This window comes from Bubalus bubalis, chromosome X (genome assembly GCF_019923935.1).
Source record: "Bubalus bubalis isolate 160015118507 breed Murrah chromosome X, NDDB_SH_1, whole genome shotgun sequence".
Classification (NCBI taxonomy): Eukaryota; Metazoa; Chordata; class Mammalia; order Artiodactyla; family Bovidae; genus Bubalus; species Bubalus bubalis.
The window spans coordinates 55,224,201-55,248,744 of NC_059181.1; the positions used below are offsets into that span (position 1 = coordinate 55,224,201).

At 42.1% G+C, this 24,544-nt stretch overlaps 1 protein-coding gene across 2 annotated transcripts; it reads right to left on the reverse strand.

Moving 5' to 3' along the window:
- Window positions 1–16,009: 16,009 nt before the first annotated feature.
- PAGE4 (PAGE family member 4) lies at window positions 16,010–21,389 on the reverse strand. Of its 2 annotated transcripts, none has more exons than XM_006059474.3 (5): window positions 21,234–21,389; window positions 19,443–19,528; window positions 18,862–18,967; window positions 17,297–17,422; window positions 16,010–16,123 (listed from the first exon to the last, which is right to left on the reverse strand). In XM_006059474.3, the coding sequence occupies exons 2-5, from the start codon at window positions 19,518–19,520 to the stop codon at window positions 16,110–16,112; spliced, it is 324 nt and encodes a 107-aa protein (XP_006059536.1). In that variant the 5' UTR covers window positions 19,521–19,528; window positions 21,234–21,389; the 3' UTR covers window positions 16,010–16,109. The 2 variants fall into 2 exon arrangements, with proteins under 2 accessions (XP_006059536.1, XP_006059535.1); XM_006059473.3 differs by lacking the exon at window positions 21,234–21,389 and adding an exon at window positions 20,111–20,247.
- Window positions 21,390–24,544: the final 3,155 nt, after the last annotated feature.

Sequence of the window (24,544 nt, forward strand, 5' to 3'; positions counted from 1 at the left end):
TCTAAGTGAATAGCTAAAGGAAACATTGAGCCAGATCCCGAGCCTGAATTTGAACCCAGGTCTGCATGACTCTAAATCCCATGTTTGTAACCACTTCATTCCTCTGCTCTCAACTCATTTGTCAAACATCATGGCAACAGCACTGTGGGGGAAGATAGAAAGTGCTCAAGGACCATTATCCTCCTTTGCCCAGTCTCAGTCTCATTATACTTCAGTGTGTGGTGAGTGCTGAGGAAAAAGAGCCAGCTGATGCGTGGGATTGCCAAGCAACAGCTTATGAAACGAACTCAAACCATGGCAACCAAACACTGTGGACCCAGCAATAGCCTCATTTCATTTACAAGAGTAAGAGGAGGGCTTTGTCAACAACCTATTAGGTAAATGAGAGGACTACTGACTATGCAAGTATAAGGAATTATCATATCATCATCATCATTATTTTTAGAGCACACAATATCAAATGATCTATGAAAATTATTCCTTGAAAAAATAAAGGATTAATCACATCATTATGTCACTTATAAACTGCATACACATACATTTTTTTAAAAATTGTGTACCTCTGATACCAAAAATGTCAACCAATTTCTTATTATTTAATAGAGCTATTCATTTTGGGGTGGTAAAGAGGGCTAACACATGAATACCCCTCATTTTATAATCAATTTATTTACAAAGCACCTTCTAATTAATTCCTCACAATAACTCTGTGTGCTTAGTATTGTTTTTTCCACTCCACAGGCAGGGAAACCATGACATTGCAATTGTAAATGAGTTCTCAGAGGGTGCACAGATAAATAAAGCACAGATCCAGGAGGCCCTCCTGCAAAAATGTACATCTCTGAACCCTCTGAGAACCTGATCACATTCACAGCTCCTCTTCCTTGAAAAATGTGCAAAAATCAACTTATACACTACAGTTTGCCTATTATTCAGTGGGACTCATGGTTCCCCCTGATGTACATCCATGCGACCGAGCTGCAAGAACAATATTCATTTGTTTTAAATCCATGCTATATAGTGCTCACAGGGTCTTTTTATTTATTTTCTGTGGTGCTTACATGAAGCTTACCCCAAAGTCAGAGGGTTGCTAGTGAGAAGACATGGGAGGCTAGTAGTTGCAGGCAGAAGGGATTGGACATCACTGAGTTGTTCATAATTTCAATCTGCCTCAATTTTGGTGCCTCCAAACTCCGTCCTGATATCATCTAACCAACAAGTTACCACAGAGCCCATGGTTCTCTGTCCAGGTGTGTTTTGTTCAGCTGTTGTGACCTAGACATTGTCATTGTGCTGTCAGGAAAACTCATGACTGTTCTCATCATGGGAGGAATGGAGTCTTTACCTCATAGTGACTCCCACACCAGGATGGCAGTGGTATTTTTTCTCAGAGAACGTGAAGTAGTTTGCTAAGGACCCACACCAGGCAAACTCTAAATCTTTAATAATACAGGACTTTGGTTGCAACCCCCTCCTACCCTGATAGTTGGTGTTGGACCTTCTGTGAAAATTACAGACTCTTTTCTTCTCTCAATCCCAAGGCCCAGGATTTTAAAAAGCCTTTCTGGTACTTGATTGGCCCTTCTTATACTCCAGGTCATACCATCATGATATTTGGAGATGAGAAGGAGCCCAAATCCTGTGGGGATGGAGGGTGGGGGAGTAGAAAGAGACAGAGACACACAGAGAGATATCTTCTCCTTAAGGCTTCAGTGGAGTCTGAAATGGGGGATGCAGTTCCCTGGCCTTGAATGTCATCAGTATCTCCCTGTCTCCCTCTCAGCCCTCCTTTCAGTCTGTGGGATTTTCATCCAGTGTGAGATGGCTGGATGCCTTTGGACAGACAACTACAGGCATATTCTTCTGTGCCTGTAGATAGGCTGGGTCCTTATCTCTTAGTGTTCAGAAAACCTAAGATCTCATGGCTCAGAAAGCCTTTCTTACAGTCCTATTTCCTCTGTGTAAATTTTCTGAAATCTCTTCTGAAACTCAAAAGCTGATCTTGGGCTCTTTGAGTCTATTTGCATTTCTGCTAAAATAACTCTACCCTGGGGCAAAAACTGTGGACGTGCTGAGTCTGAGGCAGGGCCAGGAGTACAAGGGCAAGCTGGAGCTGAGGGTGAAAAACAAAGGTTAATGATTCACAGTGTCACACTTTCACAGAAAGAAAGAGAAATAAGTTAGTCAATAAAGAGATAAGGGTTCAAAAAGGGGGAAAAAAAGACCAGAGTAAATTCTAAAAAATGATTCCGTAACTCTTTTATTTCTCCTCCAAGAGGAAGCTCCTTGTGAAAATAGATTTTAGTTTTGCCCCCCCCTGAATATCTTATCTCCTAGCCCACTAGCCATTATGATCTGGAAACATTGTCTTGCACATGCATTATGTGCATTGTCTCATTTAAATCTGTAAGATAGTGTTGTTATACCTACAAGGAGATGAGGAAATAAGAATAAGAGAGAATATATAACTTGCTTTTGGTACATAGCTAATAATTTAAATGGTAATCTATTTTCTGGAGAGCCCAATGCTAATAACCACTAAAGCCTAACAGTCTTTTGGCTCTTCTGAGGGTTGAAGGGGTTGGGGAGGAGACAGCCCTGTGCAGCCTCAAGGCTGGAGTGTGTCTGGAGCATAAGGGCCTCTTCGTGCACTGGGCCATGGGGCCAGTTGTCTACAAAGTCCAAGACTTCACAAGCACTAGAGGGATCACACACTACTGGAAAGTGATATCACCGATCACTCATAACGTCACCTTTCTTAGTATGTATTGGTGTGCAGAAAATAGTTAATAGAACAGACCTGAGACCTTGAGTTGACTTTAGACAACCTTGAGTTGTCTTTAGAAAGGCCTGCTTTCAAGGTTGGTCTTTGGCTGGCATCTGGGAACTTGGCAGTTGAAGGCAAAATAGTAGCTGCCTAAAGATGTATGTTATAATCCCTGGAACCTATGAATATGTTACTTAACAACATATTCAATTTATATGACAAAAGGTTTTTTGTGGGTGTGATTAAAGTTAAGGGCTTTGAGATGAGGAGATGATCTGGGATTATCTGGGTGAGCCTAATCTAATCCTATGAATCCTTTAGAGCAGAGAAACTTTCCCAGTTGTGGCCAGAGAGATGAGGAGGAGTCAGAAAGATGTGCCTTGAAAAGGATTTGACTCACTGTTCTGGGTTCTAAGATGGAGAAAGAGGCCATAAGCCAAGGAATGTGGTGGCCTCTAGAAGCTAGGAACAGCCCTCAGGTTATCCTTGCAAGAAAACAAGGACCTCTGAACCGAATTCTGCCAATAACCTGAGTAAGCTGGAAACAGACCCTCCTCTGGGGCCTCTGAAAGGAATGTAACCCTGCTGACACCTGGAATTTAGCCTGGTGAGACCAGTGCCGGACTTATGACCTCCAGAACTCTAAGAGAATAAATTTGTATAGTTTAAACTTCTAAGTGTGTGAAATTTTGTCACAGCAGTAATAAGACTATTAACACAGCTCACTACCCGTTCCCTAATTGATAAGTGTGATTCTCTGTGCTTAACCTGTTTGTAGAGTGTCATTTATACTGAACACCTGTTTTCCTTCTGAGAGTCTGGAATTTTGGTACATGCTAGGCAAAGGGTGTCCAATCACCATCCCCCAATTAAAAAAAAAAAAAACTCTCGGACACTGAGTGAGCTTCTTTGGATAAAAACATCACCCATATATCATGTGTTTTCATTCCTGGGGAAGAGCGGACTTGATGTGCTTTGCTGATCTTATTGTAGATCCTGTTGTTGTAATAAACCTTAGCTGTGAGGATAATTATATACTGAGTCCCTTGAATCCTTTTAGCAAATTCACTGAATGTGTGGGTGGTCTTGGGGACCCTCAAAATCGTGAAGGATGACAGGCAACATTTTGGGTGGCCAGAAAGTTCCAAAGGGCTGTAGAAGATGGAATCTGAAGGCAGCCCTTTGCATTCCATGTCTCACTTAGGGCTGGTGACTGATAGAGGTAGGGGCCCTGCATAACTGGTTTCTCTGTTGCAGAGCAACAGTATTTTCCAGAGCAGAGGAGGTTGGTTGGGAAAGTCGGGGCACGGGGGGAGGGGGGGGCAGGGTTTCCAAACAGGAATGGCTATGATCTACCACAGCGGAGGCACACCTGCTCCCCCTGGTGGCCTGTGCCTTTAAGTAGGCACAACCAGAGATGAGAACTCACCAAGCAGTGATGAGTAGAGCAAATCCCATTTGAAGCCACCGGCTGAGACTAGCATTGGATGTCAAAGTTCAGTTCCAGCGGGCCTTCAGACCCAGCCATCTCGAACAATTCTAATGAATCTTGCATGCATCCCTTCTGGAAATATATATTTAAAATGAATCAACTCACATCTATTCAACTAACTTTTCACAAGCATGCCAAAAAGAATCTCCTCAACAAATGAGCTGTATAATTGATACATGGGAAAAAAAGTGAACCTCAATACCTGGGGTTGCCAGCCTCCATGGAAATATGTTCTGAGAGCAGAATTTTTTCAAGAACATATCTAGTTAGACAGTAAAATCTGTTGACATCTACTTGGTTGTCCTTTCCCTCTGAATGGAGACAATGTGTCTGCTTGGACATAACCCTCCTGTAGGGGAGACAGAAACCTTATGTGAAGTTGTAGTGCAGTGAGAGTAAAGCTACTTCTTTTTTAATCTCCCTTATCTAACAAGATATTCCTAAGAGAGCATCTTTTAGGCTTCTGCTAAGATCAAGGTCCCTAAGCGTCAGTGAAAATTTACAACTACATAAGGAAAGTGGCCAACCTAATTTGTTCTTTCATGGTATCATTCTTTCCTTCAATCATGTGTGGAGGCACCAAGCTAGATGATAGGGGATACAGTAGTAAACCGGACAGACATGGCCCCTGCCCCCATGGAGGGCCAAGCCTAAAAGAATTCTTCCATCTAGTCTCGCCATGGTCTACCCCCTGCATGAACAGTACAGACTCTGACCACAGACTCAGATAGACCTAAGTTCCCAGTAGCGCCTGGACCATATCTAGAACCTGTTGCTAAACAGGAAGGGACATGGGACTCTGAGGTATACACACTCAATATCCTTTCCTTAGGGATAGAGCATCACCCTCTGCCCTATCCAGACTCTTCTGAAAAGCCTTTCTAAATTTATAGAAAGCAGGAGACCCAGGTTCGATCCCTGGGTGGGGAAGATCCCCTAGAGAAGGACATGGCAACCCACTCCAGTATTCTTGCCTGAAAAATCCCATGGACAGAGGAGTCTGCCCGGCTACAGTCTATAGGGTTGCAAAGAGTTGGACATGACTTAGCGACTAAACCACCACATTGAGTTCCGCCTCTGTAAGGTGGAAAACAGAACTCATCTGGGAGGAGAGGTGTGAGTCCCAGGCTCCACTAATCAGATGTACCCCGTCAAGACTTCAGGTCAGCTAGAGGTTATCATTCTAAGTGATGTAAGTCAGACAAATACCATATGATATCACTTATGTGTGGAATTTAAAATATGACACAAATGAACTTATCTATTAAACAGCAAAAGAGTCACAGAGACAGATAACAGATTTGTGGTTGCCAAGAGGGAGAGGATGGGAGAGGGAAGGGTTGGGAGTTCGGGATTGGCAGAGGCAAACTATTGTATATAGGATGGATAAACAAGGTCCTACTGTATAGCATAGGGCACTACATTCAGTATCCCATGATACAGGGAGCTCAGCTTGGTGCTCTGTGATAACCTAGAAAGGTGGGGTTGGGGAGTGGGAGGGAGACTCAGAGGGAGGGAGTATATGTATACATATAGATGATTCTCTTTGTTGTACAGCAGAAACAACATTGTAAAGCAATTATACACTGATAAAAAAGAAAGAAATGAAGTTAGCCAAGCAGAAAAAATATCCTGTGATAAACCATAGTGGAAAAGAATATGAAAAAGAATATATGGGACTTCCCTTGTAGTCCAGCAGTTAAGAATCTGCCTTCCAATGCAGAGGATGAGGATTCGATCCCTGGTAGGGGAACTAAGATCCTACATGCCGCAGGTCAACTAAGCCCATGCACCACAACCACTGAGCCCAAAGACAGATATGGCAACTAAGACCCAACACAGCCAAAAAAAAATTTTTTAAGAAAAAAAAATAAATATACCTGAATCACTTTGCTGTATACACCAGAAACTAACACAATGTTGTAAATCAACTATTCTTCAAATAACATGTTTTTAAAAATAAAGACTTCCGTTCAGGAGACAGAAACAAGTAAGGAGACAATCATCCAGTGGAATCCATGCCTGGTGACAATGGTGGAGCATGGCTGTGAGATGCCGAGGCTTCACAAACAACCGTAGTAGGTGTCCCAATGGCACAGTCCCAGGTTCAGCCTCAGCAGTACCTGGCCCCAGAGGAGATGGATGCAACCAATTTTTGACTGCCAAGCCCCTAAGCCAGATCCTCTCACCTGTTGGAGACTTCCTTGAACTCTGCCTAATGGCAGTTTTTTAAAAAATCCCCTTTCTGGTTAAGGAAGCTAGAATGGGTTTTGTCACTTGCAACTAAGAAGACTGATAGATGGAGACTTGAAAACGAGCAGGAAACCCGTCAATGCACTGGTTGAAAGCTTCTCAGTGACACTTTCATGCCTGGGGATTGAGACAGGAAGCAATGAGTAGAGGACTATAAGTCTCATCTGGCTATTTAGAAAGTTGCTTGTTTATTTTTTTAAAAGTCATAGGTCTGCCTTCCCCACTAAGGCCAAGAGGGTTGATGCTTCTTATCGGCATTGACCTTCCTGCATGGCATACACTGACCACAAGGTGGCAAAAGAGATTATCACATTCAGCCAGCCTGTCTTTCTCAGCGCCGTTATTGCAGTGAAGAGAGCATTTATTGAGCATCTAGTGTGTGCCAGGAACTGTTCCGAGGGGTTGTATGCATTCTGTCACTTGTTCCTCACAGTAATCCTGTGAAATAGGTACCATTTGATATATGAGGAAACTGAGGCATGGGGATATCTGTCTATCCTCCATCTCATCTTTTATCTGTCTACATATCATTCATTTTCTATCATCTGTATCTACCTATTTATTATTTACACATTTTGATTTAAAGTTTTCTTTATTATAGGGAGTTTGGGGGAGAGTGGATACATGTATATGTATGGCTGAATCCCCTTGCTGTTCACTGAAACTATCACAACACTGTTAATTGGCTATCCCCCAATCAATACAAAATAAAAAGTTCAGAATTAAGTTTTCTGTATTATAAAAGTAACACATGCTCATAGTAAAAATATTCAAATGACAATGATTTGTAAGAAATTTTTTTAAGCTCTCCTTGTCTCCCTTCCCCCACCCCAGTTTCACTGCCTAGTGATAACCACTACTAAGTTTCTTGGGTTCTTCTCCAAAAATTTACATAGAAATGAAAATTTTGTACTCTTCCATAATCATATTAAATGAATATGCAAGTGGATTTTATATGTATATCACACACACACAGACACGTGGGACCGCATCCCATACATTGCTCCATAGCATATAGCTCAGCTTAGCACCTCATCTTGGACATCAGATGCAGGCTGAGACCACTCTTCCTGAAGGCCTCACTTATAGGCGGTGGGTGTGATACTGGCTGCACTCTCCTGTGCACTGGAGAGCAAGTAGTGTGGTCTGGTGTGCTGAAGCCCCAGGTGACAGTGAGTATTGGAGAGGAAGGGAGTTGACAGGCTGCAGGGTATGGGGAGATATGCCAGGGTGTGAGGTAAGTCTGTGGGTGCACTGCAGATGGCTGGCCCTTAATTCTAGTGTAGTCTGGCCTCTATTTCTGGTTCTAGAAAAATTCAGGTTTTGATACAACCAACATCCATTGTGCCTTTACAACAGGCCTAGCTCTTTTCTCTGCACACTGCCATTTTCATCTCAATCTCTGTAAAATCCCTGTGATGTCAGAATTATCTCCAGTTTACAGGCAACAAAGCTGACATTCAAAGAGGCTCATCTGTCTACATCTTACAAGTAGATACACAGCTGTTAAGCAGAACCACAAGCCAACTCAGTTCTCTTGATTCTCATCCAGGTCTCTGTCCATTGCACTCCACCAAAGGCCTCCAGGGAGAGATTATCTTGTATCTCATGCATTATTCCTGGAGTATAGGTTTTGCACCCACATACACAACCCTTATTTTTCTCCCTGTCCTTCCCTTCATCCATGCATCCTCCCTCAGCACTGTGGGGCCAGGGATAGAGGGGTATCTTAGTCCAGAAACATCCTTGGGGCTGGGAAACATCCCCCCAGAGGCCGGGTCCCAAGGAGAGCTAGCAGAAGCGGTGATCAGCCAGCATCTCTGAGGCTGAGCAGGTTCCCATCCCTGTCTGAGGCTCCCCGCCCACCCCAGGTTCTGCCCTGGGGCAGGCCTGGACCCCAGATACAGAGGGGCAGAGCTCCCAAGGCCATTGGGCTCCAAGAGACACATCCCATGCCCATCTTATCGGTGCTCTGCACAGTCCATGCCTGCTCCTCGCCTCCTCTGCACCTTTCCCTCAGGCTCCCAAGGCCACGGGTGGGCTGAGGTTTTGGCAGCCAGCCTTCTGGCCCAGGAGACGCTGAGCCAGCTGCCACAGGGGTGGCGGGATGGACAAGGCACAACAAAGCCAGGCCTACTGCTGGCATCTCCCCTACAGCTGAGAGAGGGGCCTGAACTACAGGACACTGTCCCAAGACCCTCAAGCCCAGCAGAGGCCCAGCTCAGGCAGCAGGTAGGAGTGGCAGGGAACCAGCTTCCATGTGTGGAACCGCCAGTCAGGGGGAGGGGCGGCCATGCATCTTCAGGGCCCCACTGTGCTGAGCTGGGAGCCATGGGGAGCAGCACCAAGGGGCTCATGAAGACTGAGCCCAGAGCAAGTGGCTTGGGTCTTGGGCAGCTTGGGGATGCTGGGAAGCAGCTGTAGGTGCTGGTACCGGGGAGCGCAACCCAGTAAAGTGAAAAATCACACAGTCATGTCTGACTCTTTGTGACCCCATGGACTATACAGTTCATGGAATTCTCCAGGCCAGAATAGTGGAGTGGGTAGCCTTTCCCTTCTCCAGAGGATCTTCCTAACCCAATGATTGAACCCAGGTCTCCCACATTGCAGGTGAATTCTTTACCAGCTGAGCCATAGGGGAAGCCCGCAGCCCAGGGCAGGTGTCAGGATGAGTCTCATGAGAAGCAGAGTCAGAGACAGTGTGTTCCAGGAAGAGTCTGGTGCCTGAGCCCCAGTGATGGCGGCCCTTGGCCTAGTACACACTGTCCTGCCTGTAGGGCTGTACTGCCCCATTATGTTGTGGCTGAGTTCTCCCTAGTTAGCATGGACACCACCCCTCCACCTGGCCTCCTTCTCCAGGTAGGGGGTAGTGCCTAGGCCTCCCAGGGTCAGAAGCTGGAGTTGGTTGTCAGGAGTCATGAGCCCTTAAGGAGGGTAGAATGCTGGTTCCCATACACCTGAGGTCCCCAGAGTTGCCCAGTGCCTCCCCTTCCTAAGCCAATTCTTGTTTCCATCCCTTGAAGCATCCCAGTATCCTTCCAATAAATGCCTGCCCTTTTTGGTGTGTGATGAAACACTAAAATTGGTTCCCTGCTTTCATAGGCAGCTAGTTTAACACACTTTCCAACCATCTGGCACCTCTCTCCTGCCCCCAGAGGACAGATGTAGAAACTGAGCGTAGAGTCCAGGTTGTACTGGGTTTCCTTGTATCTTAGAGCAATCCAGTACATGGTGATGGACTGGGAGGGGTAAAAGCCTGGAGGACCAATAGCACTGCTGGATTACCCTAAAGGCCAACTAAGCAAGTGTTTAGGTCACCAGGCAGAAGGGGGCTCCCAGCAATGAAAAAAAGATTGCTAGAAACATTTGATATTCAAATAAGATATTCAAAGAAACCACAAAATCAGCACCGTGGGGAAAATATAAAAATCTTATCATTTTTTATCATGAAATGTACATAGCAGGTGCAAACAAGGGCACTTCATAATCTTTCTGAGCCTCAGAGCCTCTAAGGATCTTAATGTGACCCTGGAAGAATGTCTCCAAGGCCTGGCTGAACCCTGGCCAACGACAGGAATCAAATGAGATTCCCCTGATAAGGGCTCACATGCACATCAGAACACAAGATGGCTGCAAAGTAAGTGACCACAAGCTTCTCTTTGAAAATATTTTAAAATTTAATAACAGATCTTTATTACTTTAGAAAAGCAGATATAATTATGGTCAAAAATCATAAAAGGGTATAAAGGAAAAAGTAGACGTCTTCCTATCTGGTTTCTAATCTTACCCATCCCTCTACTCAGAGAAATTTATACAGCCTTTATATTACTGTGGAAAGGTATGCTATTCCTATCCAAGGCCAACCCCTCCAACTGTCCTTTAATCTTACCTCTACGGCCTTATCCTTCCATCCTCTATTGGACCACTCTCACCAGCACACAAACATGCATGACATTCCATCACTCTATCAAAAAAAAATCCCCCCTTGACCTCATTCCTTCTTCTTTACCACCAAAACTCCTCAAAATATGTTTCCATAATGTTAACAAAACAAAAAGACAACATACTGAATGGGAAAAAATATTTAAAAGTGATATGACTGATAAGGAATTAATATCAAAGTATATAAACAGCTCATACATCAAAAACAAATATCCCAATTTAAAAATGAGCAGACAATCTAAACAGACATTTTTCTAAAGACATTCAGATTTGTAACAGGCATATGAAAAGATGCTCAACATCATTAATTATTAGAGAAATGCAAGTCAAAACAATGAGCTATTACCTTAACCTGTCAGATTGACTATCAATAAAAAGACCACAAATAAAAAATGTTAGCAAGGATGTAGATAAAAGGGAACTTGTACACAATTGGTGGGAATGTAAATTAGTGCAGCCACTATGGAAAACAGTATGGAGGTTCCTTAAAAAACTAAAAATAGAATTACCATATGATCCAGTAATTCTACTCCTGTGTATTTAGTAGAGAAAAATGAAAAACACTAATTAGAAAAGATACATGCATCTTGATGTTCATAGCAGCATTATTTACAATAGCCAAGATGAAGCAACCTAAGTGTCCATCAACAGATGAATGGATAAAGAAAATGTGGTGCATAGTGCCTGCTAAGTTGCTTCAGCCATGTCCGACCCTTTTTGACTCCATGGACTGTAGCCCACCAGGCTCCTCTGTCCATAGGATTCTCCAGGCAAGAATACTGGAGTGAGTTGCAATGCTCTCCTCCTGGGGATCTTCCCAACCCAGGGACCGAAACTGAGTCTCCTGTGTCTCCTGCATTGCAGGCAAATTCTTTACCACTGAGCCACTGGGGACCCTCCAAGTCCATCTATGTTACTGCAGATGACGGTATGTCATTCTTTTTAATGGCTGAGTAATATTCCATTATATATTTCATCCTTTTATGGCTAATAGTCCATTATATATAAAATATATGTGTGCTATGTCGCTTCAGTCATGTCCAACTCCTTGTAACCCTATGGACCGTAGCCCACCAGGCTCCTCTGTCCATGGGGATTCTCCAATTAAGAATAATGGAGTGAGTTTCCATGCCCTTCTCCAGGGTATCTTACCAACCCAGGGATCAAACCCCTATTTCTTAGTTTCCTACATTGGGAAGTGCGTTCTTCACCACTAGCACCATCTAGGAAGTCCACATTATAATGGAATACTACTATATTCCATTATATATTATAGCAATATATATGTAATGGAATATTACTCAGCCATAAAAATGAATGAAATAATGTCATCTGCAGCAACATGGATAGACTTGGAGGGTATTATTCTAAGTGAAACAAGTTAGAGAAAGACAAATGCTGTATGATATCACTTATGTGTATCTAAAAGATACAACAAACGTGGATATAACAAAACAGAAGCAGACTCACAGACATAGAAAACTAATGGTTACCAGTGGGGAGAGGGAAGGGGGAGGGGCAAGATAGAGATAGGGGATTAAGAGGTACAAATTACTATGTGTAAGATAAATAAGCTATAAGGATATATTCTACAGCAGAGGCAATACAGCCAATATTTTATAACTATAAACAGAGCATAGCCTTTAAAATTGTTAGTCACTATTTAACACCTGAAATTTATATTGTACATCAACTGTACTTCAATAAAAAGTTAATTTCTATAATTACTATCTCCACTTGCTCACCTCCCATTCTCACTTCTTTTCAATCAGGCTTTTGTCTCTATCATAACTCCCACTAAAATGGCTCTTATCAAGGTTTCTGGTGTCATGTCTTGCCAAACTAACAGTAAATTCCTTTTTACCCTTCTTGCATGACCTCTCACCAGTATTTTAAATTGCCGACCACTTATTATTTCCTTAAGATTTTGATACTTCACCTAGTTCCTTCCTCTCTGGCAGCCATTTTTTCTTATCTTTTTTAGGTTCTACCTTTTGTAGAGTGCTCCAGGGCTCTGCCTCTAGCTCTCTTCTATGTAATCTCTACCCAGGTGAGTTCTGTGGATTCATGGCTTCAAATGTTATCTATATCCTGAATTCCAAATTTACTAAATTTATTATATCCAAATGCCTACTGACAACAGGACAATAGGCAATTAACACAACATTTTAAAGAGCAAGGGATAATACCGATACATTTTCTCATCCTGCTAGGCTAACTGGTCTACATAAAAACAAGACTAGTGTAAGTCTGAAAACTCCTCAGGGACTTCCCTGGAGGTCTGTCCAGTGGTTAAAACTCCATGCTTCCACTGCACAGGGGGCAGGTTCAATCCCTCATCAGAGAACTAAGATCTCATATGCCACATGGTACAACCAAAAAAAAAAAAAAGAAGAAGAAGAAGAAAGAAAGAAAACTCCTTAAACAGGGATTTGTATGTACCTAAATTGTGAGTTGTCAACTCAGTGAGGGCCAATGTGAAAGAAATCGTCTCTGCACTAAATTAGAGAGAGGGTAAGTTACCCACCCCATTTGAAACCAAATGAATTGGGAGCTAAACAATCCACTCAAAGACATTTGAAACATATTTAAAAAGGAAGACTGGCATCTCACCATCTGTATGTTCACTGGGCTGTAGAAAACCAGAGACCCATTCTAGTGCCGCAACCAGAATGAAATGTGATGACCAAGTTTTTAGAGCTTGAAATATTTCCCCTGGAAACAGAAGCCTAGTCTTTGTCTAGTGGTTTTAGAGAATGGCTTGCAGAGCTGCCAGTGACAGCTGAGAGAAAAGAAACCACGGTCTAGGAACATGCTCTACTACCACTCTGCAGCTATGGCAAGAATGAACTAGTTTCCTACAGGCCAAGTGGAGAGTTAGGAAAGCAGCAAGACTGAAGCCATTGCCCAAGGGTTCCTCGCCTTATCAGGGTAAGGGGACCACAGCACAATAATCTTGTGAAGTGTAAGTGAAGAATAGGAATATGAAGTTAGGCAGAGTACACCACTCATGTTCAACAATGAATATTCAACAATGAATTCAAGCACGTATGGAATTTTTTTACAAAAACTGACCACATGCTGGGTCATAAAATACATCTCAACAAATTTCAAATGAAAAGCAGTGTATGTCCTCTTATAAATAATTGCATGTATTGAATGTATTGAATATGTTGTTGAATACTGAGTTTTCTGTCAGATAAAATCTGTTAATTATAATGTACAACATGTAACAGACTTTATTTTCTTGGGTTCCAAAATCACTGTGGACAGTAACTGCAGCCATGAAATTAAAAGATGCTTGCTCCCTGGAAGAAAAGCTATGACCAACCTAGACAGCATATTAAAAAGCAGACATCACTTTACCAACAAAGGTCTGTATAGTCAAAGCTATGGTTTTTCCAGTAGTCATATGTGGATATGAGGGTTGGACCATAAAGAAGGCTGAGCACCAAAGAATTGGTGCTTTTGAACTGTGGTGCTGGAGAAGACTCTTGAGAGTCCCTTGGACAGCAAGGAGATCAAACCAGTCAATCCTGAAGGAAGTCAACCCTGGATTTCCATTGGAAGGACTGATGCTGAAGCTGAAGCTCCAATAATTTGGCCACCTGATGCAAATAGCCATTGGAAAAGACCCTGATTCTGGGAAAGATTGAGGGCAGGAGAAGAAGGGGGCAACAGAGGATGAGATGATTGGATGACATCATCAACTCAATGGACATGAATCTGAGCAAACTCCAGGAGGTAGTGCAGGAGCCTGGCATGCTGTAGTCCATGGGGTTGCAAAGAGTGGAACATGATGGAGCAACTGAACAACAACAAATTATGTATAAATCTTAAATAGCCTTACTGATTTCTCCTTGTTGGCTCTGCCAATCTATTATATTTTGAAGCCATGCTATTAGATTCATATTTAAAACTGTTGTTAAGCTTTCCAATAAATTCAATTTTTCTACATGAAGTGTCCCTTATTTTTAGTAATGCCTGTTTATCTTAAAGCCTATTTTTAGTTATTTTGTGTAGAGTTATCATTTAGCCATCCTTTTACTTTCAACTTTTCTGAAATTTTTTTTTTCTGAATTCTTGTGTTTTAGCTGTGTCTCTTCGAAACAGTTGTATCAGTTATTTGCACTATGTAACAAAAAGAAAGTGTTCAAATGTTTAAAGTTAACACTTAAAAGTAATCCAAAATCCAAAGAAATCAGAAATAAAATTAGAACATTTTAAGTTGAGTAACTAAAGACCTATTTAAAGAGAAAATTATAATTTTAAAGTATATGCTTAAAAGGCTGAAAATTAATAAGCTAAACATCTCCAGCAGTTAGAAAAAGAAGAGCAAATAGAGAAAGAAGAAATAATAAAGGTGAAAAGTGAAACAGGATAGAATCAGTATAGCCAAAAGTTGGTTTTATTTTGAAAAGACTAGTCAAAAGTATCAGTCAACCTTTGGTGAGGCTGATAAAAATGCAAGAGAGAAGGCACAATTTATCAGTACCAAGAATGAAAATGGCAGTGTCACTGCAGATTCTGCAGACATTAGGAGGATAATAGGAGGCTATTATGAACAACTTTTTTTAATGAAAATTTAGATAACATAGCCAAAGTCCTATAAAAATAAAACTTACCCAAACTGACTTAAGAATAGAAACCAAGATACTGAATCATTAAAACTTTCCTAAAAAGAGAACTCCAGGCCCAAATGGCCTCACTGACAAATTCTATCAAACATTTAAGAAATATTTCCAATGTTAGATGAATTCTACCAGCAAACAGAAAAAGAGGCTATTTATATTAACTCAGTTTATAAAACCAGAATAGCCCTTGATATCAAAACCCAGTATGGAGAGTATATTAAAAAAATTACAGACTAATTTAACTCATAAAGATGCAAAAATCCTGAACAAAACATTAGGAAAAGGAATCCAACAATACAGAAAAGGGTCACTGTATCATGATGCAAACTGTTTTCCAGGAATGCCACATTAACAGATTAGTGGAGAAACATCAAGATCACCTTAATAGATGCAGAATGAGTGTTTGATAAAATTCAACAGATATCCATGGTAAGTACTCTTAGAAAACTAGGAGTAAACAGGAACTTTGATCTAATAGAGATCTAATTTAAAAAACCTATAGCATACATCATAGTAAAACATTGAAAATTTTCCCTTTGAGGTCAGGCATATGACAAAGATGTCCACTATCATCGTTTCTATTCAACACTACACTCGAAGGGTTCAGCCAGTGTCATAAGGTAAGGACAAGAAATAAAAGGTAGAAAGATTCAAAAGGAAGAAACAAAACTGTATGGAGTATGATTGGGTATGTAGAAAATCCAAAAGAAAGTAGACATAAACTATTAATATAAGTTTAGCAAAGTTGCCAGATACAAAATCATTACACACACACACACACACACACACACACACACACACACACACAAATAAACAGCACTTCTACAGACCAGCTCTAAACATAACATGAAGAATCTTTTGAGATACCACTTACAACAGTATCAACTTCCTAGGAACAGACTGGACCAAAGACATGCATGATTTTTTCAAAGAAGCTGCAGATTTTTATTGAGAGAACTGATCAAGCCAAATAATCAACATAACAGTATCTATGGCTTCAGTTTGTCTTCTTTTTAATTTCTCACTGTCCATCACCTAAAACATAAATGTAACAGTGGTAAGTTACTTAGAACTTTACTTAGATAATAAAAAAGGCACACAAGACATTACAGTTTGGGTTTTATAAGATGAAACTAAAACCAGAGCCCTGACTACTGCACATGCTTCCATGCTAATGAACATTTTCAGGCATATGAGCACTAATTTTTTTTAATGCATCATTCTTTTCGGTGGTGTGAAGAAACAGATTAATCAAGCCCAGAACAGATTAAATCCTACTAGCCTATTTAAAGATAATTTAAGGAACGAGCAAAAACTGCCAGTGATTTCAGTTAAAATAAAATTAACCAAAAACTTCAAGAAGTAAAACAATCAAGCAAACCCATTGTTATTCAAATACATTTACTTCATGTATCCTTCTGACTATATATATATATATGTGTGTGTGTGTGTGTGTGTGTGTGTGTGTGTTAAAATAATAATGTCATACTTGGAAATTTTCAAAGAGAAGGCAAAGAATAGCATTCCATTTGGTTGGTCTCTTTTATATGAAAGTATTTTACTGATTTAGCTCAACCATTATATGGCCTATATAAAGTAAGGTGGCATTTTGTTCCATTCACACCTGTTGTTCTGGAGTAAGTAGTCACAGCACTCCCTTTAACTCTCAAGGGTACCGCGGTTTGGATGATAAAAATTACACAGTCATACTAGTTTTAAGCCATGGCCATTACAGATGACATTAAAATAGGAAGGAAAATACTACCATTTCTCAGCAAGGTTCACAATTAAAAAAAAAAACAGAACAGCAAACCAACCTAGAAAAGCAGAAACATACACATCTATATTTTTTGGCATTTAAAAGACAATAATTTTTGAGAAAGATCTGGAAAATTTTAAAAAAATATACTATTGTATTGCCTAGATATCCAATTAGCACTGGAGTATGTTAATTTATGTACTTAAAAAAAATAAGTATTTGATAACTTGCCTTGGGTTTAAAAGGACTTCCACTCCAAAGTAATAATACTTTCTTTCATGTTTTATAATTCAACAACATGGACCTGACAATTCATTTTTTTCCTCATACAGTGTTTTGTGTCTGAACTACTTTTCAAATAATCCCTATATGTACAATTTGTTATTAAAGTATAATAATAGTGCAGAAAACAACCACTCCACAACTTGCATTCTTAATAGATAATATACCTCCTTCCGGAATTTTAGCAGGCACTACATTAGGTGGAATCTTCCCTTTCACATCAGGGCCATCTCCAAGCTCACCCTCAACCTTTTCCACATCCAGTTCCTGGCGGGAACCTTCCAATTCAGGTTCTGATATAAATAGAGAGTTATTACTATAAGTGGCAAACTATAAATTAATGCTATTAAATAAAGCACTGGAGGTTAGCATTGCCCTAAATGTGATACATAAAAATGTAATGAGCACTAAAGTTTTTTGCTATAAAGTGAAGTTGTATTTTTCATATATTACCTCTTCTATGAATCTTTTTTCTAAAACTGTTTAAAACAAACTTAGTTGTCTTCTTTGTAACCTATATACACATCTATTATTGCACTCATTAGATCGGCTACTGTTTACATGAATTTCTCTGACAAGATTGTGAACTCAAGGCAGAAATCATTCTTATTTGTACTTATATCCTCAGCACCCAGGTTATTACCTGCCACCAAGAAGGCCTCATAAATGAGTGGGGGGAAAAAAGTCTTTAAAAATAAGACAAACCCAAACTGAAGAACATTTTATGAAAACAACTGGTTTTAGCCTCCAAAAGATGTTAATCATGAAAGACAAATACTGAGGTATGCTTCCAGGTTAAAGGAGTACAAAGAGAGATGACAACTAAATGCAATGGGTAGTCTTGGGCTGGATCCTGGGTCAGGAAAAAAGTAATGCTATAAAGAACATTACTAGGCCAACTGAAAAACTGGTTATTACTAGGCCAACTGAATACATATTTTTTTTTCTCAATGTTAAATTTCTGTATTTGATCCCTGTATTGGGTTATGTAGGAGAATATCCCTGTTTTTAGGAGATACTTACTGAATTACTTAGAGAGTAAAGAGCTGTATTTGAAGTTAACTCTTAAAATGGTTTGGCAATAATAATATGTATACTAATACCTAAAGCAGGGATTATATATGGCAAAATATTAGCAACTGCTGAATTAAGGTAAAGAGGATACAGAAGTACACTGTGTCTTCTTACAACTTTTCTGTACTTTTTAAAACTTTTCTAAGTAAAAAGTTTAAAAAAATGTGACAACTAGATTATGGTTCAGGAAGACAAAAATATTGAAGACTTTTAACAGCAACTACAATAGGGTTTCACATTTTTTATTTCTCTGCATTATAAATTTGAATTACAATCTAAGAGCTAACCAAAATATATCTAGTTTTGCTTAAACTTTTGATTCAATGACTTCAGAAGCCCTGAAAACAACATTCCAAAAAGATCAAGTTTAACTAGTAAAATAGGGTATAATTTTGTCAAAATTTATTGTTGCTTCCTTTGATTTGCCAATTTAGGGCCTTGGCAAGAAATGCATTTTCCAAGCATGCCAAATTAAAACATAGGTGAGTAAAATGCTGAAGGAGGGAAAACTTATCACAGAGAGGGACTGCAGTCAGCTGAAAAATAAATCTTTTCCTTACCAAACAGGTTTCCAGCTAATTTTCAGGGAACCCTTTATACCTGTCACTAGTAAAACATCATAAATGAAATACAAATTGTCCCTCCATCCCCTCTTTACCTTGAACCACAGACGGTCCTCCTTCTTTCTCTTGTCCAGGTTCCATGTCTACATTCTTAGCTGGTGGTTCCTTGCGTTGAGATTTTTTGCCACCTAGCTTCCGGGCCTTGTGGGGAGAGTAGGGGCAAATAAAAAGTATTGTTATTAATACTATGGCAAGAGAAAACACAAATACACATGCTACATGGAGGTAACTTATCAACAATCTGAAGAGGTTTTTTCTGTTTCTATGTAAGTATTCGTAACAAAGTCACTCTTCCTATAGAGAAAATACTCTAAGAAAGGAGTTATCTACAAGGACCACTAATTCTGGAAACCGTCTTCATCTTTTCTGGACTGTGTGTTATTTATTAATAACCACAATAGAGAAGTCATAGGGACGATTTCCAGGCTCATATCAATATACATATCCAGGCAATACCAGAACATAAGTCTCCTTGCTCAATATCTCAGTCATGAGATTCATCACTCAACTATTCTCAGCAAGATAGCCCTTTGTACAACACATCTATATTGGTTCAACTTTAAAATTTTTCTTTTATTAATTTCTGCTAATGGAAGTAAGATATTAAAGCACTTACAGCCATAGTTTCAGCAGTATCAGAAGACTCTTGACCATCTCCCCTTCCTCTAGATCTTGATCTTACTCGTGCACTCATATTTCACACTGAAAGTAGAAAACGGTGAACTGGAGAATGTAGTTAATTTTAAAAGACTATACTGGACTATCACCAAGCTGGTTGGAAATTCTTTTTTGTTACAATATAACATTATTAATAACATCAAATAAGGTTGTCTGCAAACCCCTTTGTTTCTCTCACAGCCAATTTGGCAGAAAAAGGACCTTCAAGTACTTGATATTAAAAAAAAAGGCATGACCTTACTAAAGAAATTCGATCTCACTCTCTAACCCTTGAATATGGAGAGATTTTGTAATATACGGCCATTTCCGACTCTGGATTCTGTGCTGTCGTCAGTTCCAGGGCCTCCAGGACCCAGGTACTTCAAATAGCACCCTCAAGACTCGACCCTTCATCTGACCCCCTACCCTCTGTGCACCACCCTCTCTCTCCTGCCACCAGGACAAGAGGTATGGTGGCAACGACACCTGTAAGGTGAAAGATGACGACTTAAGGGCCTTCCTCCACAGAGGCCACAGATCGCACCGCCCAACCCGCCCGAAGCCCAGTGGCTCCCTCTTACACTCACGCACACTTAAATTCCAGACAGGACAGATCTGTGGACCTACCTGGTGAGTCTCAACCAGGTAGAAAGAACCCAGACACTAAGGCACGACCCTCAGAGCTCGGCACTCAGAACGCTTTGCACACACTTCACGCCAATGGCCAACTGGAAGGTGAGCAACCCTGCGCATGCGCACTCTCTCCCGTGAGCCGCGTGGGTTATACCATTGCCCGGCCCCGCCCCGCCCCGCTCCGCCCCGCCCCGCCCCGCCCCCCCCCCCCCCCCGAAGACTCCAGGATGGGTGCTCTGTCAGCAGTTTCGGTGCCTCCAGGACCCAAATACAGCAAATAACGGCCCCATGACTCACCCCATGTTCATCTGACCACCTGCCCCCTGCCGCCCATCCCCTTCCTCCTCCCTGCCCCATCCCCCATTCCCACCCACCACCACCCCTCCCCCACCCCATTCCTCCACCCCATTCCCCCACCAGTAGGACAAGAGCTATGGTGGCCACAACACTTGTGAGAAGAAAGACGATGACCTCGAGGACCTTCCTCCTCAAGAAGCTAAAGACCACACCGCCTGACCAGTTTAAAGCCCGCTGGCTCCCCCTCACATGCACACACACTTAAACTCCAGATAGGACTGATCTGTGGACCTACCTGGTCAGTCTCAGCCAGGTAGAAAGAATCCAGATGCTAAAATATGACCCTCAAAGCTCGGCACCCAGACCATGTTACACATGCTTCACTGCAAGGGCCGACGGGAAGGCACGCAACCCTGGGCATGCGAACTCTGTCTCCTGTGAGCCGCGTGGGCTAGTTCCCCCCTCTCCAAAAGGATGACTCCCAGATATGTGTTCTGTTGCCAGTTCTGGTGCTTCCAGGGCTCAGATATCTCAAGTAATGCCCCCAAGACTAGCTTTACTTTCAACTGCCCCTCTCCCCTCTGTGGCCCACCGTTCTCCCTTGCTCTGCCCCACTGCAAAGGGCCATCGCCATGATGCCTGGTAAAGAGAAAAATGATGACCCCCGAGGATCTTCCTCCTGGGAAGCCAAGTACTGCTCTGCACCCACCCACCCAAATCCCCCTTGCTCACACTCACTCATTAACATCTGTTTACAAACCAACTGTGACATAGCAGAGCACCTGGTGGAGAATCAGAAAGGGAATGAAAATCTACCTACCTTTCGTTGCTGCCGAAACAGGACCTCTGCAGAGTCAACTCCACCTGCCAAGCCCAAGCCTCGGAGGTGTGCAAGGTAACTCCCACGAGCCGGTGCAGTAATGTGTATGTCACGTGGGCCATGGTTACAGCCCTCTCTGACCAGGTAGAGGCTCCGCCCCACCTGAAAGTGTGTTACCTCCCAGTCCCCAAAGGGGTTTTTCTTTTTCTTCTCCACACCAAAAATCTTTCCGTCCTTGTCTGCCTAGAACATTCCCAACGCTGATTGAATGTTCCAAATTCTCTCAGTGCAGCTGTTCGGGGGCCCTCAAGAGAGTCTTTAGTCTCCCCAGAGGTGTGTGAAAGCTTTTAGGATCTGAAAGAGCACAAAGGCATTTTTAAGCATGAGAGGGATCCAGAAAATGTAAGAAAAAGGTTGATAAATCCAAATAAAACTGAAGCCTTAAACAGTCCAATGACCCAACATTTCTGTTCTGGAATTTTGTGTTAAGGTAACTACCTTGCATGTGAACAAAGACCTAGATACATGGGACTTCCAAAGCAGCTTAATTTGTAAAAGCATGGTCACAGATTTGATATATCAGTAAACTGAGGCACATTTGAGATATGGCTGCCCATCAGAACGAATACTAAACACTTGCTGTCATAGAGGTGCTGCTCGCATTGTTATTAACTAGAAACAGCCAGTTATGTAGCATTGTGTGTGTGCAACTTGATCCCAGTAGAAGTGGGAGGCTTTGGAGAAGTTTACCAGCACTATCACTACCAACTCTCCTCTCAGACAGTAAATATTCTTTGTTTTTCTGAAGTCAACAGTTTCCAGGGCTCCAAAGACATCTGGTTCTCCAAGGGTAACCCAGCAGATAAAATTCAGCCCTCAGGGTTGTAGGTCTTCTGTGCCTGGTGCACCTGGGTGGATTTCAACATCACTTAGGTGGTCTAGTCCTCTCCTCTCAGGGAAGAGGTGGGGTGAGGGGGAGGGAGGAGGACAGCAGCCCACTGCTCCTGCTTTGGGTGAACAAAGGTAGATGAGTACCTACAGGACAGGAAGGAATTTTCCCTGCCTTTCCCCACCCCTCCTCCCTCCACAAAAAAAAAAAAAAAAAAAAACTTTTCTGTACTTGTATGTCCAGGACAGTTCCTGGGCCCTACAGGTTACCTTTAGAGAAGCACATATTCTTTGAAAATTAGAAAGATCCCCTGTGGCAAAAATAGAATTACCACATCCCACCCTTTCTCCCTCCCTCTCCCTCATCTTCTCATACAAATAAGATAAAGTTTATTTAGAGCCAAGTATAAACATATGATTCTTCCTTAATCTCACCAATTAGAGATCATCAGTTTTAATATCTAATCAGGAACTACTTCAGGGGCCTCCCCAATGGCTCAGCAGGTAAAGAATCCACCTGCCATGCAGGAGACAAAGGAGACGAGGGTTCCATCCTTGGGTTGAGAAGATCCCCTGGAGGAGGGCATGGCAACCCACTCCAATATTCTTGCCTGAAGAATCCCATGGACAGAGGAGCCTGGCGGGCTACAGTTCAAAGGGTCACAAAGAGTCAGACACAACTGAGCAACTAAGCACACACACATGCAGGAGCTACTTCTATAACTCAGATTTTTATGTGTATGAAATAAAAATTTATTAAAAAGCACTGAGTTCTCACATTCTTTAATCAGCATAAACTGTGGGTGCTGACCTCAGTCTTAAGTTTCTCCTCATGCAAAGTGCTTTCATTGACTCTTAGTCTTTTCTTATCTCCGTGAAAGGCTATCTGCAGCCCAGCTTCCTAACCTTGGGATTTTGCTTATATGCAGCAGCTATCTTCTCTGAGTAGGATCAGGTTTCTCCACGACACTGCAAAGTAGTTAGAGGAAAGTTGGGGCCATTTCTGTGTGAGAGCTTGGAGGCTGAACTGAAAAAGAAACACTGACTTGCCCAGTGCTGCAAGCTTTCCTGGGTAACCTCATCCTCAAGCAGTATTAGTGCAGAGCAAGTACTCTCACCAAGGACAGTTGGGCACTCCCAAGCCCTTGTTTGTATCACTGTGATGACTGTAGATATGATTTGATTTTGTTCTATGACACAGGTGATACCTGCTCCTTACAAATAATTCAGTCATGAAGAATTGGCCAGTCCCACGGTCTTTGTCATTATTTAAATCCCAGTATAAAGTCACCCAACCTCACAGTAATTGTGTTTCTGGGGGCACTGAGGGGAGCCACAAGGCATCCCCTCCTGTCCCTCCACACTCCCCTTCCTCATGTTGAAAGTGAAAGTGTTAGTCGCTCAGTCATGTCCAACTCTTTGCAACCCCATGGACTGTAGCCTGCCAGGCTCCTCCGTCCATGGGATTCTCCAGGCAAGAATACTGGAATGGGTTGCCATTCCCTTCTCCAGGGGATCTTTCAGACCCAGGGATTGAACCTGGGTCTCCTGCATTGCAGGGAGAATCTTACCATCTGAGCCACCAGCCCTTCCTCAGGTTAGCAGAGGGGGAAAAAGACCCTTTATTCATCCATTTGCTACAGTCAGAGATGATCATCAAGAATGGGAACTGGCAACTGCACCCAGTGTGAAGTGGAGCAGGTGTCAAGTTCAAGGCCCTGGTGGTACATGGGTCAAAGGTTAGCTATCTGGGACTGTCCAGAAACTCAATTGGAGAAATGTGGGAAATGCTACCTGGGCCAGCTGTGAACAGAATGCACAGACACAAGGCTGTGGTGAGGTGGCAGCTGTGGCTATGCAGTGGGTGGAATGGTGACCCCACCCATTTCCAATACCTGGAGAAGGGAAAGATTCAGGGTTACATGCTGACTACAGGTGTGTGCTCCAGGGTGAGGTGATGGTGGTAGGGAGGACTCTGGCCTTCTTCTGTCCTACGGTACCAGCCCTGTGGGTCTAGGGGTAGGCCAGACCTGGGGGCATTACTACCAACAACCATTACTTCACCCGAATTTGGCGGAAATCCCAACAGCCAGCCTTGGAGAGAGAGAACAATAGAGGGTGCAGCTGGGGTGTATTATAAGATGTCTGTTGAGCCCCAACAGTTCGTGCAACCCATCCCCATCCTATTTTAGATGGTGGGGAGGGAGCAGGTTTAGAGGTTCGTGAGAAACTCCTAATATTCTCAGTGTCTCTCAATTAGTAGTGCTCTAAGCACCCTTTGCCAGAAATCTGCCTTTTGGAACTCATCCTAAAGGTATATCCGGCCAAGTAGACTGCAGTAAATACATATCAGTTGCAAAAGCGAAAATTCGAAAGTGCCTGTGTGTTCAGTGATGTACTTGCTCTTATGAATTGCAGTAAAA